The sequence below is a fragment of the Rattus norvegicus genome, chromosome 15, assembly GCF_036323735.1.
Source record: "Rattus norvegicus strain BN/NHsdMcwi chromosome 15, GRCr8, whole genome shotgun sequence".
Lineage (NCBI taxonomy): Eukaryota > Metazoa > Chordata > Mammalia > Rodentia > Muridae > Rattus > Rattus norvegicus.
In genome coordinates this window covers 33716242-33732362 of record NC_086033.1, presented here as the reverse complement: position 1 = coordinate 33732362, position 16121 = coordinate 33716242, and the positions used below count along the sequence as shown (strand labels likewise).

At 43.8% G+C, this 16121-nt stretch overlaps 1 protein-coding gene across 4 annotated transcripts; it reads right to left on the bottom strand.

Moving 5' to 3' along the window:
* Positions 1-402: 402 nt before the first annotated feature.
* Mcpt8l2 (mast cell protease 8-like 2) lies at positions 403-13974 on the bottom strand. Of its 4 annotated transcripts, XM_063274542.1 has the most exons (8): positions 13817-13974; positions 12500-12650; positions 12054-12186; positions 11576-11830; positions 3402-3460; positions 1587-1731; positions 1122-1382; positions 403-737 (listed from the first exon to the last, which is right to left on the bottom strand). In XM_063274542.1, exons 1-8 carry the CDS (start codon positions 13869-13871, stop codon positions 591-593), a joined length of 1206 nt encoding a protein of 401 aa, XP_063130612.1. In that variant the 5' UTR covers positions 13872-13974; the 3' UTR covers positions 403-590. The 4 variants fall into 4 exon arrangements, with proteins under 4 accessions (XP_063130612.1, XP_063130613.1, NP_001128482.1 ...); XM_063274543.1 differs by lacking the exons at positions 3402-3460; positions 11576-11830; positions 12054-12186; positions 12500-12650; positions 13817-13974 and adding exons at positions 2248-2398; positions 2628-2685; NM_001135010.1 differs by lacking the exons at positions 403-737; positions 1122-1382; positions 1587-1731; positions 3402-3460 and adding an exon at positions 10929-11166 and having other exon boundaries at positions 13817-13882.
* Positions 13975-16121: the final 2147 nt, after the last annotated feature.

Below are 16121 nucleotides of genomic sequence, written 5' to 3'. Positions count from 1 at the left end.
CTGTGCACAAATGTGACTCCAAGCTAACATTTAGTAGCTTTGCATTATAGTATGAAAAGTTTGACATAGTGGTGTGTAACTTTCATGTTTTTCAAGGCCTACTTTAAATGATGGTTCTAAAACACTTTATCCTCCTTTGTAGCTCACCACCCACTAGAGGGAATTGGAAAAAAGGAATACGGGGAAAGTGGACCTAGTTATCCTGGATGTGAAATCTTTCTGTACACAGCCATGCATGTTAGATAATATTCATTAATCCACAATTCATTAATGTGGTAAACATGTGCCTGAAAGTCAATTATTCTAGATGGTTAGCATAGAAAGATAGTAACTCAAATCATTTCTTCGTTGTGTTTAGAGAGGGACAGAGTGATTAGAAAACAGAGTTGAGTCACACAGCTGTTGGAAGTTATGTTTTTATTGAGGTGCTTTACAGGGAACAATCCATAATCACAGACTTGTGTATCTTTGAGATTGTCTTCGAGACAGCTGGGGACAGTCTAGGGACTGTTTGGGACAGGCTCTGTTGAACCCAAAATGTACCAGATGAGCTCAGGCTTGGAGAGTCTGACTCATGCAGGTCAGGCTTTTCAGCTACTTGCACTTAGGACTGTATAAATCCGGGGTACATATGGGGAGATTCGGGTGAAGACTGCAGGGGGCTTTGCATCTTCTCGTCCATGAGATACAATACCATGGGCCACACCAGCACACAGTAGTGGCCCCCCGGAGTCTCCCTAATAAGTAAGAAAAATCAAGGTATGAGCAAATATTGGATTCCCATATACAAGCTCAAAGATAGGTAATCCTGGAATGAGGTACAAGATCCTGGCTGGCTATGGGTCATAAGGTAGAAATTTAATGCATGATTCCCATCCCTCTATCCTTGCTGCAGTGCTAACATGTCTCTCTTCATGTCTAGTATCTAGCTGGGTGGGAAGGATGTAGGAAAGGTTTGGGCACAGGGAGATGAGATGGACAGGGACAATGTTGGTTTCCAGAGCCTCAGGGATTGGAGCTAAGGACACAGGCATTAGTCACTGTCATGGGGAGCTGTTTGGCACATTTCCTTCACTGACACTGTCTCCTGATGTGGGGAGGAAGAGCAGGTGTGTACTCACCTCACATGGTGATCTCTTCCTTCCAAGACTGCCCACACACATCTGGAAATTATAGTCATAATCACTAAAGATTTTACAGGCCTCTACATCCATGATTCTCAATTCAACTTCTCTCAGTGTATATGTATATGAGGTAGGATCTGTCACTCCAGTTTGTCCCCATCCAGCTGCTTGGCACATGGTCCCAGGGTCTATAAATTCAGAAGGACTGGGCAGAGGAACTACATCCACAGCAGGAGTCAACTCAAATTGTTTTTCAAGCTGTTGAGTAAAGGAAAGAAGGGATGGCAAATCAGAGAAGGATGCTTAGACATGGGTCCTTCCACAGCGGGTCCATAATGACATAGAATTCAGGAGTGGGTTCTGAGGGAAAGGAATGGACAAGAGAGAATTCAATGGACTAGGCCAGGGGGAGAATTAAAGAGGGGAGACCTAAATAAAGGAAGGCCAAATAAATGAGGGCACCTTCAGTAACATGATGTCATGAATATTGGAAAAGAAATTGTAATTTTTGTGAATGATTTGCTTTTCGACTTCTGCTTTTTGGATCTTCTGCTGGGTGGATTCTCGCTTGCTCACGTCATGGGCTCCAAGGGTGACTGTGATTTCTCTGTAGATAGAGAAAGAAGCAATGAAAAGTCGTATGAGGAGAACTCCTTCAAAGGAGAGGGGTACCCGGTTCTTTCTTCTCTATCCCTGGGCACAGCCCATAGATTAACTTGAGATGGCGGACCCAGGACCAGTGCCACAGGGCTCAGGGAAACACAGAATTAAGAACTCTTCCACACCCCACACCTAGGACTTGCATTCAACTGAACCCATGGTTTTGCACATGGATGAAAGGCACTCTACATTGAATTACATGCCAGGTCATCTATCATTTCTGCTACCACTAGGACAAGACAAGACCTGTGATTTTACTACTGACCAGAGCCCTGCTTAAAGCTCAGACCTGTGACAATGGATAGGTCACATGAATGATCCAGTGAGTGGTCCTGTGCTTTGTTTTCTGCTCTGTGTAACGAGAGCCCAACTGAAGTTGAAAAGGGCTCAGAGACTTCCCCAAGGCTCTGCTGCTCTGTGACTCTGGCTCATGCATGTCTTCACAGGAAGAGAAGCCTCTTACCTTCCATTACAGTGTGCAGCAGTCAGCACAAATTGACGGCTTATGAGAAACCCACCACAGAAGGTCACATAACCTTTCTCAGTGGTGATCTTCAGATGGGCCATGTAAGGGCGGGAGTGAGGAATAGACTCCACACCACCAACAATCTCCTCTGGAACAAGGAACACCCAGTCCCCAGTCACAAGCTTGCAGGGCCCCCCAACACAGTACTGCCAGAGATATATGGGGCTAAAGCTGAGCGACTGCTCGAAGCCCACCCCACCTCACATGGGGCTCAAGCCCCTCCACATATTGATATTGAACATATCTTTATTAATCCCATTACCATCATTGATTAAATACTAAAGGTGGCCTTGTGTGCCTGAGATAGGGCAGGTGACCTCCAAGGAGCTCTTTGCTGTAAATGGTTTCTGGAAGAGGCATAATCAATGAATGTTTCCCATGATCTAGTGCAGTGGTTCTCAAACTGTGGTTCTCTACTCCATTGTGGGGGGGGGCTAGAAAGACCCTTTCACAGAGTCACATATCACCTATCCTGCATATCAGATATTTACAATATGATTCATAACAATAGCAAAATTACAGTTATGAAGTAGCAATGAAAATTATGTTACCATTTGGGGTCACCACAACCTGAAGAAATGGTATAGAGGGTTACAGCATTAGGAAGGCTGAGAACCCCTCCTCTAGCGAATGGACCCATACCCATGCACATATGGGAAGCACTAATTAGACTTGTGGGTTATAAGAAGAAAGACCTCCTGGATTTAAAAGTCTCCATTCAGAAATTAAACAGAGACGTAGACAGATTAAGAGAAGTCATGGACCAAATGGACTTAAGAGATATGTATAGAACATTCTATCCTAAAGCAAAAGGATATACATTCTTCTCAGCTCCTCATGGTACTTTCGCCAAAATTGACCATGGAATTGGACAAAAAACGGGCCTCAACAGGTACAGAAAGATCGAAATAATCCCACCCATGCTATCAGACCACCACGGCCTAAAGCTGGTCTTCAATAACAATAAGGGAAGAAGGCCCACATATACGTGGAAGTTGAACAATGCTCTACTCAACGATAACCTGGTCAAGGAAGAAATAAAGAAAGAAATTAAAGACTTCTTAGAATTTAATTAAAATGAAGGTACATACCCAAACTTATGGGACACAATGAAAGCTGTGCTAAGAGGAAAACTCATAGCTCTGAGTACCTGCAGAAAGAAACAGGAAAGAGCATATGTCACCAGCTTGACAGCACACCTAAAAGCTCTAGAACAAAAAGAAGCAAATACACCCAGGAGGAGTAGAAGACAGGAAATAATCAAACTCAGAGCTGAAATCAGCCAAGTAGAAACAAAAAGGATCATAGAAAGAATCAATAGAACCAAACGTTGGTTCTTTGAGAAAATCAACAAGATAGATAAACCCTTAGCCAGACTAACGAGAGGACACAGAGAGTGTGTCCAAATTAACAAAATCAGAAATGAAAAGGGAGACATAACTACAGATTCACAGGAAATTCAAAAAATCATCAGATCTTACTATAAAAGCCTATATTCAACAAAACTTGAAAATCTGCAGGAAATGGACAATTTCTTAGACAGATACCAGGTTCCGAAGTTAAATCAGGAACAGATAAACCAGTTAAACAACCCCACAATTCCTAAGGAATTAGAAGCAGTCATGAAAAGTCTCCCAACCAAAAAGAGCCCAGGTCCAGACGAGTTTAGTGCAGAATTCTATCAGACCTTCATAGAAGACCTCATACCAATACTATCCAAACTATTCCACAAAATTGAAACAGATGGAGCACTACCGAATTCCTTCTATGAGGCCACAATTACTCTTATACCTAAACCACACAAAGACACAACAAAGAAAGAGAACTTCAGACCAATTTCCCTTATGAATATCGACGCAAAAATACTCAATAAAATTCTGGCAAACCGAATTCAAGAGCACATCAAAACAATCATCCACCATGATCAAGTAGGCTTCATCCCAGGCATGGAGGGATGGGTTAATGTATGGAAAACCATCAACATGATCCATTATATAAACAAACTGAAAGAACAAAACAACATGATCATTTCATTAGATGCTGAGAAAGCATCTGACAAAATTCAACACCCCTTCATGATAAAAGTCCTGGAAAGAATAGGAATTCAAGGCCCATACCTAAACATAGTAAAAGCCATGTACAGCAAACCAGTTGCTAACATTAAACTAAATGGAGAGAAAGTTGAAGCAATCCCACTAAAATCAGGGACTAAACAAGGCTGCCCACTCTCTCCCTACTTATTCAATATAGTTCTTGAAGTTCTAGCCAGAGCAATCAGACAACAAAAGGAATCAAGGGGATACAGATTGGAAAAGAAGAAGTCAAAATATCACTATTTGCAGATGATATGATACTATATTTAAGTGATCCCAAAAGTTCCACCAGAGAACTACTAAAGCTGATAAACAACTTCAGCAAAGTGGCTGGGTATAAAATTAACTCAAATAAATCAGTAGCCTTCCTCTACACAAAAGAGAAACAAGCCCAGAAAGAAATTAGGGAAACGACACCCTTCATAATAGACCCAAATAATATAAAGTACCTCGGTGTGACTTTAACCAAGCATGTAAAAGATCTGTACAATAAGAACTTCAAGACTCTGAAGAAAGAAATCGAAGAAGAATCAGAAGATGGAAAGATCTCCCATGCTAATGTATTGGCAGGATTAATATAGTAAAAATGGCCATTTTACCAAAAGCGATCTACAATGAATCCCAATCAAAATACCAATCCAATTCTTCAAAGAGTTAGACAGAACAATTTGCAAATTCATCTGGAATAACAAAAAACCCAGGATAGCTAAAACTATCCTCAACAATAAAAGGACTTCAGGGGGAATCACTCTCCCTGAACTCAAGCAATATTACAGAGCAATAGTGATGAAAAACTGCATGGTATTGGTACAGAAACAGACAGATAAACCAATGGAACAGAATTGAAGACCCAGAAATGAATCCACACTCCTATGGGCACTTGATTTTTGACAAAGGAGCCAAAACCATCAAATGGAAAAAACATAGCATTTTCAGCAAATGGTGCTGGTTCAACTGGAGGTCAACATGTAGAGAATGAACATCGATCCATGCTTATCACCCTGTACAAAGCTTAAGTCCAAGTGGATCAAGGACCTCCACATCAAACCAGACACACTAATAGAAGAAAAACTAGGGAAGCATCTGGAACACATGGGCACTGGAAAAAATTTCCTGAACAAAACACCAATGACTTATGCTCTAAGATCAAGAATCGACAAATGGGATCTCATAAAACTGCAAAGCTTCTGTAAGGCAAAGGACACTGTGGTTAGGACAAAACGGCAACCAACAGATTGGGAAAAGATCTTTACCAATCCTACAACAGATAGAGGCCTTATATCCAAAATATACAAAGACCTCAAGAAGTTAGACCACAGGGAGACAAATAACCCTATTAAAAATGGGTTCAGAACTAAACAAAGAATTCACAGCTGAGGAATGCCGAATGGCCGAGAAAAACCTAAAGAAATATTCAACATCTTTAGTCATAAGGGAAATGCAAATCAAAACAACTCTGAGATTACACCTCACCAGTGAGAATGGCTAAGATCAAAACCTCAGGTGACAACAAATGCTGGCCAGGTTGTGGAGAAAGAGGAACACTCCTCCATTGTTGGTGGGATTGCAGACTGGTAAAACCACTCTGGAAATCAGTCTGGAGGTTCCTCAGAAAATTGGATAATGAACTACCTGAGGATCCAGCTATACCACTCTTGGGCATATACCCAAAAGATGCCCCAATATATAAAAAAGACACGTGCTCCACTATGTTCACAGCAGCCTTATGTCTAATAGCCAAAAGCTGGAAAGAACCCAGAAGCCCTTCAACAGAGGAATAGATACAGAAAATGTGGTACATCTACACAATGGAATATTACTCAGCTATCAAAAACAATGCCTTTATGAAATTCATAGACAAATGGTTGGAACTGGAAAATATCATCCTGAGTGAGGTAACCCAATCACAGAAAAACACAAATGGTATGCACTCATTGATAAGTGGCTATTAGCCCAAATGCTTGAATTACCCTAGATACACAGAACACATGAAACTCAAGACAGATGATCAAAATGTGAATGCTTCACTCCTTCTTTAAAAGGGGGAACAAGAATACCCTTGGCAGGGAATAGAGAGGCAAAGATTAAAACAGAGACAGAAGGAACACCCATCAAGAGCCTGCCCCACATGTGGGCCATACATATACAGCCACCCAATTAGACAAGATGGATGAAGCAAAGAAGTGCAGGCCAACAGGAGCCAGATGTAGATCTCTCCTGAGAGACACAGCCAGAATACAGCAAATACAGAGGCGAATGCCAACAGCAAACCACTGAACTGAGAATAGGACCCCCGTTGAAAGAATCAGAGAAAGAACTGGAAGAACTTAAAGGGGCTCGAGACCCCTTATGAACAACAATGCCAAGCAACTAGAGCTTCCAGGGACTAAACCACTACCTAAAGACTATACATGGACTGACCCTGGACTCTGACCTCATAGGTAGCAATGAATATCCTAGTAAGATCACCAGTGGAAGGGGAAGCCCTTGGTCCTGCTAAGACTGAACCCCCAGTGAATGTGATTGTTGGGGGGAGGATGGCAATGGTGGGAGGGTGGGGAGGGGAACACCCATAAAGAAGGGGAGGGGGAGGGATTAGGGGGATGTTTGTTCAGAAACCCGGAAAGGGAATAACATTCGAAATGTAAATAAGAAATACTCAAGTCAATAAAAAAAAAAGTTTCCATTAAGCAAGTAGCTATTACTGTGATGTGTCTGCCCGTGTTGTAACTCGGCCCTTCTTGAAGCTTTCAGCACTCTTTCCTTTGCCTATGGTTTTAGCATGTTGTCTATAATACATCATGAATAATTTCTCTCCTGGTACTGCTTACTTAGCATTCTGGGGGCCTTCTTACCCGGTGAGTATCTCTTTCTTTGTATTTGGGAAACTTTCTTCTATGACTTTATTGAGAATAGTATCCATGTCTTTGGCCTAGAGTTCTTCTCTGTCTTCTATTTTATGAAGGTGTAAAGGGCATTGTAAAGAAGTATATGGTGGGAGTGAGATGGCGGGAAATGAAGAACACATATGATTATCATGTACACATGTACGAACTTCTCAAGAGTAAAGCAGAAATAAAAACCAACTAAAAAGATTAAATAGGGACTGCAACAGAACTGAACAAATAGCTCTAAAGAGAAGGAACATAAATGTCCAGTAAGAAACACTTTAAAAAGTCTTCAACATCCTTAACCACTTGGTAAATCTAGATTAAAGCCACTTTAAGATTCATCCTACTGGGGTTGGGGATTTAGCTCAGTGGTAGAGCGCTTGGCTAGGAAGCTCAAGGCCCTGGATTCAGTCCCCAGCTCTGAAAAAAAAAAGGATTCATGCTACTATATAATTTTAATTTTTTCAAACTGTATTTTTAATGATGATTCTTAAATTCTTTAACCTCCCTTGTAGTCCACTACCCACCAGTAGTGGAAAGGAAAGGATCCAGGAGAAGTGGACCTGATTAGAAAGGTTTTTTGGAGCAACTACTGTCTGTGCTGTTGGAAGTTGGCAGTTAGTTCCTAGGTTAGCAGGCAGTGGCAGGTCAATCCACTCATAAATACTTCACAGATACACCAGCAGTCCAGTTTGGTAGAGTCAGGTTAGCAACAGGAGTGACACAACCTAGTAGAAACAGCCAGGCCTCAGTCTCAGCTTGAGTCAGCAGGAGAGACCAGGAGGAACAGGACGAACAGGAGGAGAAGTTTTCAACTGTGCCTTTCTCAGAGAAGCAGAGATCAGCAAAGACTCGAGCCTCATAAGGGTTGCACAGCTAGCTGTTCTATCAAGCTGAGGACTGTCCTTGTCACTCCATGGAGTCCTATTTGTACCCTCCAAACTTCCACGTGCCTTGCCTCAGCCTGTATCTTTCCTTAACACGTTCTTAAATCAGTACAGCCCTAGTCCGAGGAAGCAGCAAAAAACTGCAGCACAAGACCAGAAGTTTCTTGGTGCGTTTCTCTCTATGGAGTCCTGACAAATGCAACACAACTATGTGATGTAAAGCAGAACAATACATGTGTGTGGTTAGCAGAGACTCCTTCATTGTGCCCACTCACATGCTTGCTTTAGCAGAACATCCTCTCTCCTGTGTCCTCTTCAGCAAAATGTTGCTTCACAAGTCTGTCTGAGCCTTTCACATTTGTGCCCACTTTCACATGCTTGCCCCAGGAAAACACTGTCTAACTTACTTTCCAGAGAACCCTTACGTTTCCACTTCATTACTCCAGTACAATGGTCATCATCAAGAATGTGAACAGCCGATGCTGGTGTAGACGTAGGGAGAAGAAAACCCTTCACATTTACCTCAGAATGTAAATGAGGTGCAGCTACATTGGAAATCAATCCTGAGATTTCTCAAAAATCACCACTGCCACCGCCACTATCACCACCACCAAAACTCCCCAAAACCTAAATTAAAATTACCACGTGTTCTGGCTAAGTCACTCCTGAGCACTTGTCCAAAGAACTCTGTTTGCTAGGACATAGATATCTGCACATCTGTGTTCATGGCTGCCGTATTTACAGAAACTAGGAACTAGACGCACCCTCTAGCCCATTAACTGATGAATAGATAATAAAAATGTGCTACATATAAAAAAGGAAAAATTTCAGCAGAATGGATGGAATGGCAATTTTGTTTTTTTCTGAGTGAGATATCCCAGGACTCCAAGCACAAAACCCTCACCTTCTCTCTCATATGAGGATCCCAGCTATGTTAATGTATGGTTTGTGTGTCTAACAAGGAGTAACTGGAAACCAGAAAAGAGAAAAAGAAACAGTAGGAGGGATTACATTCAAGAAGGATGATTAGGAAAACATAGGTAGTAAGGAAAGAGAATACCAAAGTACAAAGATTTAGGTAGTAAGAGAGGCAAGGGGTTGAAAGCTGACGGTGTAGGCAGGAGGGGAGAATTAGCTGATATTAAAAAGTATAAAGGAACCAAATGAAAAGTCAGATGTGCCCACATGTGCAATATCAGCTTCTGTGTTTTGATGATAACCAACTGCCCTGTAATCAGATTCAAAACCCACACCATGGTGGAGGGCACCAATGCCTGGTACTGTCAGCCTGGCTAGAAACATACAGGGAAGTAAACTTACATAGCAGCAAACTGCCTTCCAAATCCCCATGCTTTCCCCATAGAAAAAAGTGGATCCCAGCCTTACTCAGAGACACCTCTCCTTCTGATTAATAGTGGGGTGAATGCACAGATCCCTGGGGACCAAGATGCAGAAATAAGTGGTGGTTGTGTGTCCATCCCTAAACAAGTCACATAGCCCACACTTTCAAGGGCTCAGGGAACACTAATGTGGGAGCATGAGAAGTAGGCAAGAGCTGGAAGACAGGGTAAGGGCTCAAACTCCATTCTCTAGACTGGATACAGTTATGACAATCAGCAGTTCATGCCAACTGTAGTTCCTGGTCCTGGGCCCACATAAGACTAATCCAAGCAACAACCAGTCAAGGAAGGGGAGGGACTTGAGGAGTCCCACTCCTTATCTCTTGAATACTGCCTATTGATAGTTTCTGGGAGGGGAGGAGGAAGTCACTGTGTTTAGTTGAGTGTCCTCTGCTGAGCCAACCAGGCTCCAATGGAAAGATGCAAACTCAGTTACACAGCTGGTCATTGTTAACCTTAGTGGGTTACAAAACTCAGCACATAGACATGAACATGAGAGAGATATTTGTGAGGAAAGCCTAGGGTGTACAGAGATGATAGGGAGCTGAGAGGGGTTGGGAATGTTCACGATGCAGGGAGAACATGTGAAAAATTGTGTGTGTGTGTGTGTGTGTGTGTGTGTGTGTGTGTGTGTGTGTGTGTGTGTTTCTGTGTGTGTTTTGAAAGATATCAAGCTGCCTCCATGACTGGGTACACAAGGTGACTAAGATACTAGTTAGTCAGTGGATTGCTCGTGACTCTAAACACACACCAGGGCTCTGAGCCAAGAAATATTATGAGAGGTGCTGGCCTGGCCCTGCTGCAGAACAATGAGTTGCATACAGGAGTGGGCATTCAACAATTTGGTCCCTTTCTAAAGCTTCTGATTTGCATACTGGGATTGTCCTGTTTCATCTCCTGAGTCCCTTTGGGCAAGGAGAAGAGAGGTGGCTACAGTTCTAAGATGAGGTGACAGCTTGGTAGAGAGGCCTTGCTGGAGCTGGACCAGGCCACCTGGGGGAAGTCTCCAAGTACAGTAGATTTCCCAGGACCATGAACAGACCTTAGGGGAATGAAGAGAGTGGGAGGCAAAATCTTTTGATCTTTCTCATCTTTAGAAGTCTGTTAGGTGGGAAGAAGAATTTAGAAAGATAGAAGGCATCCGTCTCAGACAAAAGCAGGACTTTCCATGACTGACCGTCCTGGCCTTTATATGTGCTATTATGATTTGGTCAGTGCACAGGTTTGACGCACAACTTTATGAGAGTATCTGAAGACAGAAACCATGAGACAAAAGAGGGTGAAGAAGAAGGTGGCGTATAAAAATGTTTTAAGCTCTGCACTCATGGAAGACAGCAGCACCATCTCTTTCCTGCAGACAGATTTCTTTATTAAGACTCAGATAGCCATACCCCAGGATGCTGGACATTGGCCCAGACACAGGTTTTGTGTTCTAGGATTGTTGAAGGAGTTTCATTGTTTTCTGAATCCACGGTATAAAGCTGGAGATTCTGGTGAATACTCGAGGAAGTGTCCCAGTACACAAGCAACGACTGACAATGCCCTGGGCCACTCCATCACACACAAAGGGACCCCCTGAGTCTCTCTGTAGACAGAAAAAGGGGAGGTCTTATTGAATAGCCTCCTATCACCTCTTTCCAGACCCATCTTCTCCATCTTCTTCTCTGTTTCCACTTAGGCCTGGTTTTCAGATGGGAAACACCAGTGCCCCCAATGATCTCTGTTCTGAACAGGACAGAGTAGAGAGTCTGACTCACTGACTAGTGTGTCTCTGATTGGCTGTGTCCTTCCTTCAGGCCAACTAGACTTAGCTCTTCCATTTTCCTATGGCAAAATGACAAAGGATTGACTGAGGGAAAATGCCAGATCCCCATATGTTGTTCCCTGCAGGTTCTTTGGACTAGCCACGGTTCTGCATCTGGAGAAGGCCTGGCTGTGTGTCTGCAGTATCGCTCTGTCCCTAGGCAAACATTTAAAAATGGTTATGTCCTTACCTCACTGGTAGCCTTCCCCTCCTTGGGGTTTCCCACACAAAGCTGGATGGAGTCGTTGTAGTCTTTGGACATGTCTTGGCACTTCTGGCCTTTCTGAACTTCTAGATTCACTTCTTGAAGTGTGTTAGATGAAGTACAATTGGCCAAGTGTCCCCAACCTGCCACTGTGCACACCTGCCCAGGTTTCACCCAGTCCTGGCTCCTAGGAAGGGCAATCGTCTTCACAGCACCATTGAGTTGAGCTTTGCGTTCCAACTGGTCGGAAAGATGGAAGAATGCCACTTAAGTTCTGGTACTCTCAGCAAGCTTAAACCAGTCATGAGGTTGCCCATATCTTCCCCATTTTCAAAGCTCCCCCCACTCCCACTGTAGCCCCATTCTATTGCTGTAGAACCAATAGATCAGCCACTAAGAAGAGAAAATGGGACTGATATGCTAGTGATCTATGGGAGTAAACCAGAGATCGGGAAAACGGTACCTTCAGGAGCATGATGTCATTAAACCGTGAATGTTTGTCATAGTTCTCGTGAGGTTTGGCTTTTACAACAGAGATGACCTGGGTGTTTTCTCGTTTTCTGATATTGTGAGCACCTAAGGTTACTTTTATATTTCTGTGAAAAGAAGATGTGTTAAGTACAAGGCAGGAGCAATGAAGCAGTCCCCGAAATGCAGGCTGAGGGCTCAGAGTAAGGTAGTGCTTGCCTGGGGCAAATAGCAAGAATTTATGGGGAACTTTTTGCATTACCACCCAGCCATTCAGACTCTTCACTGACACAATCTGGTCCTGAGTTTCACAATCACTTTAGGTCAAATAGGATAAAGTCTGGTTGATCTTCACCTTTGGCTCTACGTGTTTACGGACAGCCAGGATCTATTGTTATTTGGTCAGTCCCAGGCATCAAAGACCCACTTGCTTCTCCTTACCTTCCATTACAGTGAGCTGCTGTCATTACGATGTCTTTTGCCACCAGAAAACCGCCACAACTTTGGGGTTCTGAATTACTATCATAAAACTTTATGAATGCCATGTAGGGCCGGGAGTGGGGTTTGGACTCTGTACCCCATATGATCTCTCCTGAAAAAGAAAGCTTATTCTGAATCTTGGTGCTCGTTGAAACTGTGCAACAATCCTGGATGCTAGGATAAGGGACATTTCATGTTTGGCGAGTCTGTGGACTTGACACAGAGGGAAAAAAGATCCTGTTGTAGGGGCCATCACACAATGAGAAAGGGCGCTCAGATGCTGCGAGGGATGGTGCAGAGCCTGATGCATGGCATCACTTTCCCCTGATTTTCCATTTCTTCCTGTAGTCATGATAATGCCAAGACTTTCTCTTGATTCAAATCAAATCTCGTGCACATTAAGGTCAAATTCAGCATAAATTGTGCAGTAGATGCAGACACAATCTACACAGCTACAGTTGTTCCTGTCTCATGATTCACCTGGTGTCCTGCTCACTTAGTAAGCATGATGTTGAGGTAGAAAACTCTGGCTGCTTTTCCTCTATTCTGATTCATGGTACGTACTAAGAACTCCACTAAGAGATGGGATTCTTGTATAACCACTGAGCAGCTCTCAAGTGTGCTAAGTGAGAGGCTGGGAGGAGGCCTCCTAATGTATCTGAACTTCAGCAAAGATTGGTCTTCCAGAGGCACTGAGATAGCCTTCAGGATGAAGAATGGAGCACATAGAAGACGGGTAGGAATCATACAGAGGAGAAGAAATGGGTTGGAGGATCCTGTGTCTGCCTGTTTCCAACAAGCTGTGGAGAAGAAATGAAGCTACACTTTACTGGCTCTGTTAGATTGTGGCTAAGTGTCATGGTGGACCTGTATTGTTCAGAAGAACAGAGACAAGAGCAGGGTGACACTGGGAACCTGAGTAGAATAATTCTTCTAGTCTTAATCCAGGTGGCAGCCCCTGGGTAAAGCTGTTTGCTCTGAGTTTTGTACAATTGGAGCTTCCAGGCCTCATTTTCTTCTGCAGCTTCCAGTGGGGTCCTATGATATTTTCATAATTGGTCAGTTTTAGGGGACTAAGGTCTCACTCACCAGGTGCCACTGCAAATAGTTCATTGTGCTTTGGGGGAGCTATTTATCCAGTGCTAGAGCTCGGGCTCAGCTAACTTCTCAAATGAACCAAGTCAGGAGTAGATCTTAGATACAGCCCGACTGAGCACCACGCAGGTGTCAGTGCTGGGAGCGCATGCCACACTTCTAGGGGTGCAGATGGCTGCTTACCTCCTTCAGTGTTGACTGGTAGGACAGCCACCAGGAAGAACAGGAACAGGAACATCCTCTTCAGGGTCTGACCAGGTCTCAACTGGTCACTTCGTTGCTTCTCACAACTTTTAAACCATCAGGTGAGGAAAGAGGCACAGAGCCAGAGACCTCTTATTTCCTGTGTGATATTTGAGATCCGGGCTCTTGCCACATCTCTGTGGTGAAGGCACAGGAAACACACTATTGTCAGTTGATGGTGAGCACGACCACGTTCCCCACAGGAATGCTGGACACTGAGAAGGGCAGAAGAGCCTGTTGAGGCCTTCCGCACGAGGCAGAGGGCAAGTCTCCTCTCCTGCTCAGGGTATTGCTGGAGGATGCCTCTGTGTCTCGAGTCTGTGATCAGGCTAATTGTCTCCTTTAAAAACAACATACCTAAACCCCATACTACTCTCTATGAGGTGTGTGTTGTTCTTGTGGTTGTTGTTGTTGTTTTTGTTGTTGTTGGCACAAGGACTTTTGGTTTCAGATTTAAGCCTTGTGACTCTAAACTCACACCAGGGCTCTGAGCCAAGAAATATTATATGAGAGGTGCTGACCTGGCCCTGCTGCAGAGGAATGAGTCTACATACTGGTCTGGTCATTCAACAATTTAGTCCCCTTCTGAAGTTTCTGATGTACATACTGGGACTGTCCTGTGTCATCTCCAGTCTGCCTTTGGGCAAGGTGAACAGAGTTGGCTACTGTTCTAAGATGAGGTAGAGAGGCCTTGCTGGAGCTGGACCAGGCAACCTGGGGGGAGGTATCAGAGAACAGTGGATTTCCCAAGCTCATAGACCGTCCTTAGAGGAAGGAAGAGAGTGGGAGGCAATATGTTTACATCTTTCTCACCCTTCAGTAACTGGTTAAATATGAAGAAGAATTTAGAAAGAAAGAGGGCATCCCAGACAAAGGCAAGACTTTCCAGGACTGACATGACTAGCCTTGATATGTGCTTTTATGATGGGGTTAGTGAACAGACATCATACAGTAACTTTCTGAGAATATCTGGCAACAGAAACCACGAGATATAAAAGGGTGAACAGAAGGTGGTGTACAAGATTGTTTTAAGCTCCACACCCATGAAAAGAAGCAATGTCATCCCTTTCCTGCAAACAGATTTCTTTATTAAGACTCAAATATTTGTAACACAGAATGCAGAACACTGGCCCAGACACAGCGTTGGCATTCGAGGATTGTTTAAGAAATTCCGTTGATTTCTGAATACAAAGTATTAAAGCTGGAGGTTCTGGTCAATGTTGAGGAGGTGTCCAAGGATATTAGCTATAACTGACAAGATCCTAGACCACTCCATCACAAAAAAGGACCCCAAGGGGACCCCTGTGGTTGAATTAGGGAAAAACTGTAAGAAGCTGATGAGGAGGGTGGCCTAGAAGTCTCAACTGACCTGGATGCCCAAGACCTCTCAGACACGGAACCACCAACCAGTCAGCATACACGAGCTGATATGAGGCCCTCAACACATATACAGCAGAGGACTGCCTGTTTTGGCCTCAGTGAGAGAAGATGCACCTAACCCTGGAGAGATTTGAGGCCTCGGAGAATGGGGAAATCTGGTAGGGTGGAGGTGGGGGTTGGAGACATCTTGGAGGAGGAAGTTGCAGGGAGAGAAGGTATGGCATGGAGTGTTCGCTGGGAGACAGGGAGGGGGATGAAGACTGGACTGTAAAAAGAGATTAAAGAATTAAAAAAAATGAAACCAAACCAAAAAAACACCAAAAGATCCCCCCCAGAGTATCCGTGTTGACAGGAGAAAAGAGAAGTCTTAGTAAAAAGCTTCTTATCACCTCTTTCCAGACCTATTTTATCCCTGTACTTCTCTGTTCCCACTCAGGTCTGGGTTGTCAGATGAGAAACACTAAGTGAGCGCATTGACCTCTGTTCTGGAAGTGTAGAGTGGAAACCTCAGTTTATCAGCCCTCCCTGTGGTCTAATCCATACGGTGATGAAGGTCATACCACTTTACGTCTCCAAATTCAAATGAATGAGGGAAGAGAACAAGGGCTTGAAACAGACTCCCAAAACATTGAAAAACCTATCTGGGAAATGTTCGATTTCTGATCCTGAAGAGCTAATGGAGGAGTCCCAAGTGCCCCTCCATTGAGGCAGTACCCACCCTAAAAGAAACCAGAGGAGAGATAACAGCATTCACTGAGGTCGGGGCCTCTGACCCTATCACACTGCTTCAGGACCTGGGCAGCTTCACATGGGCAGCAGTGGTTCGCTAAATGAACTCCACGGAGTCCTGGGAAAAGGACTGACT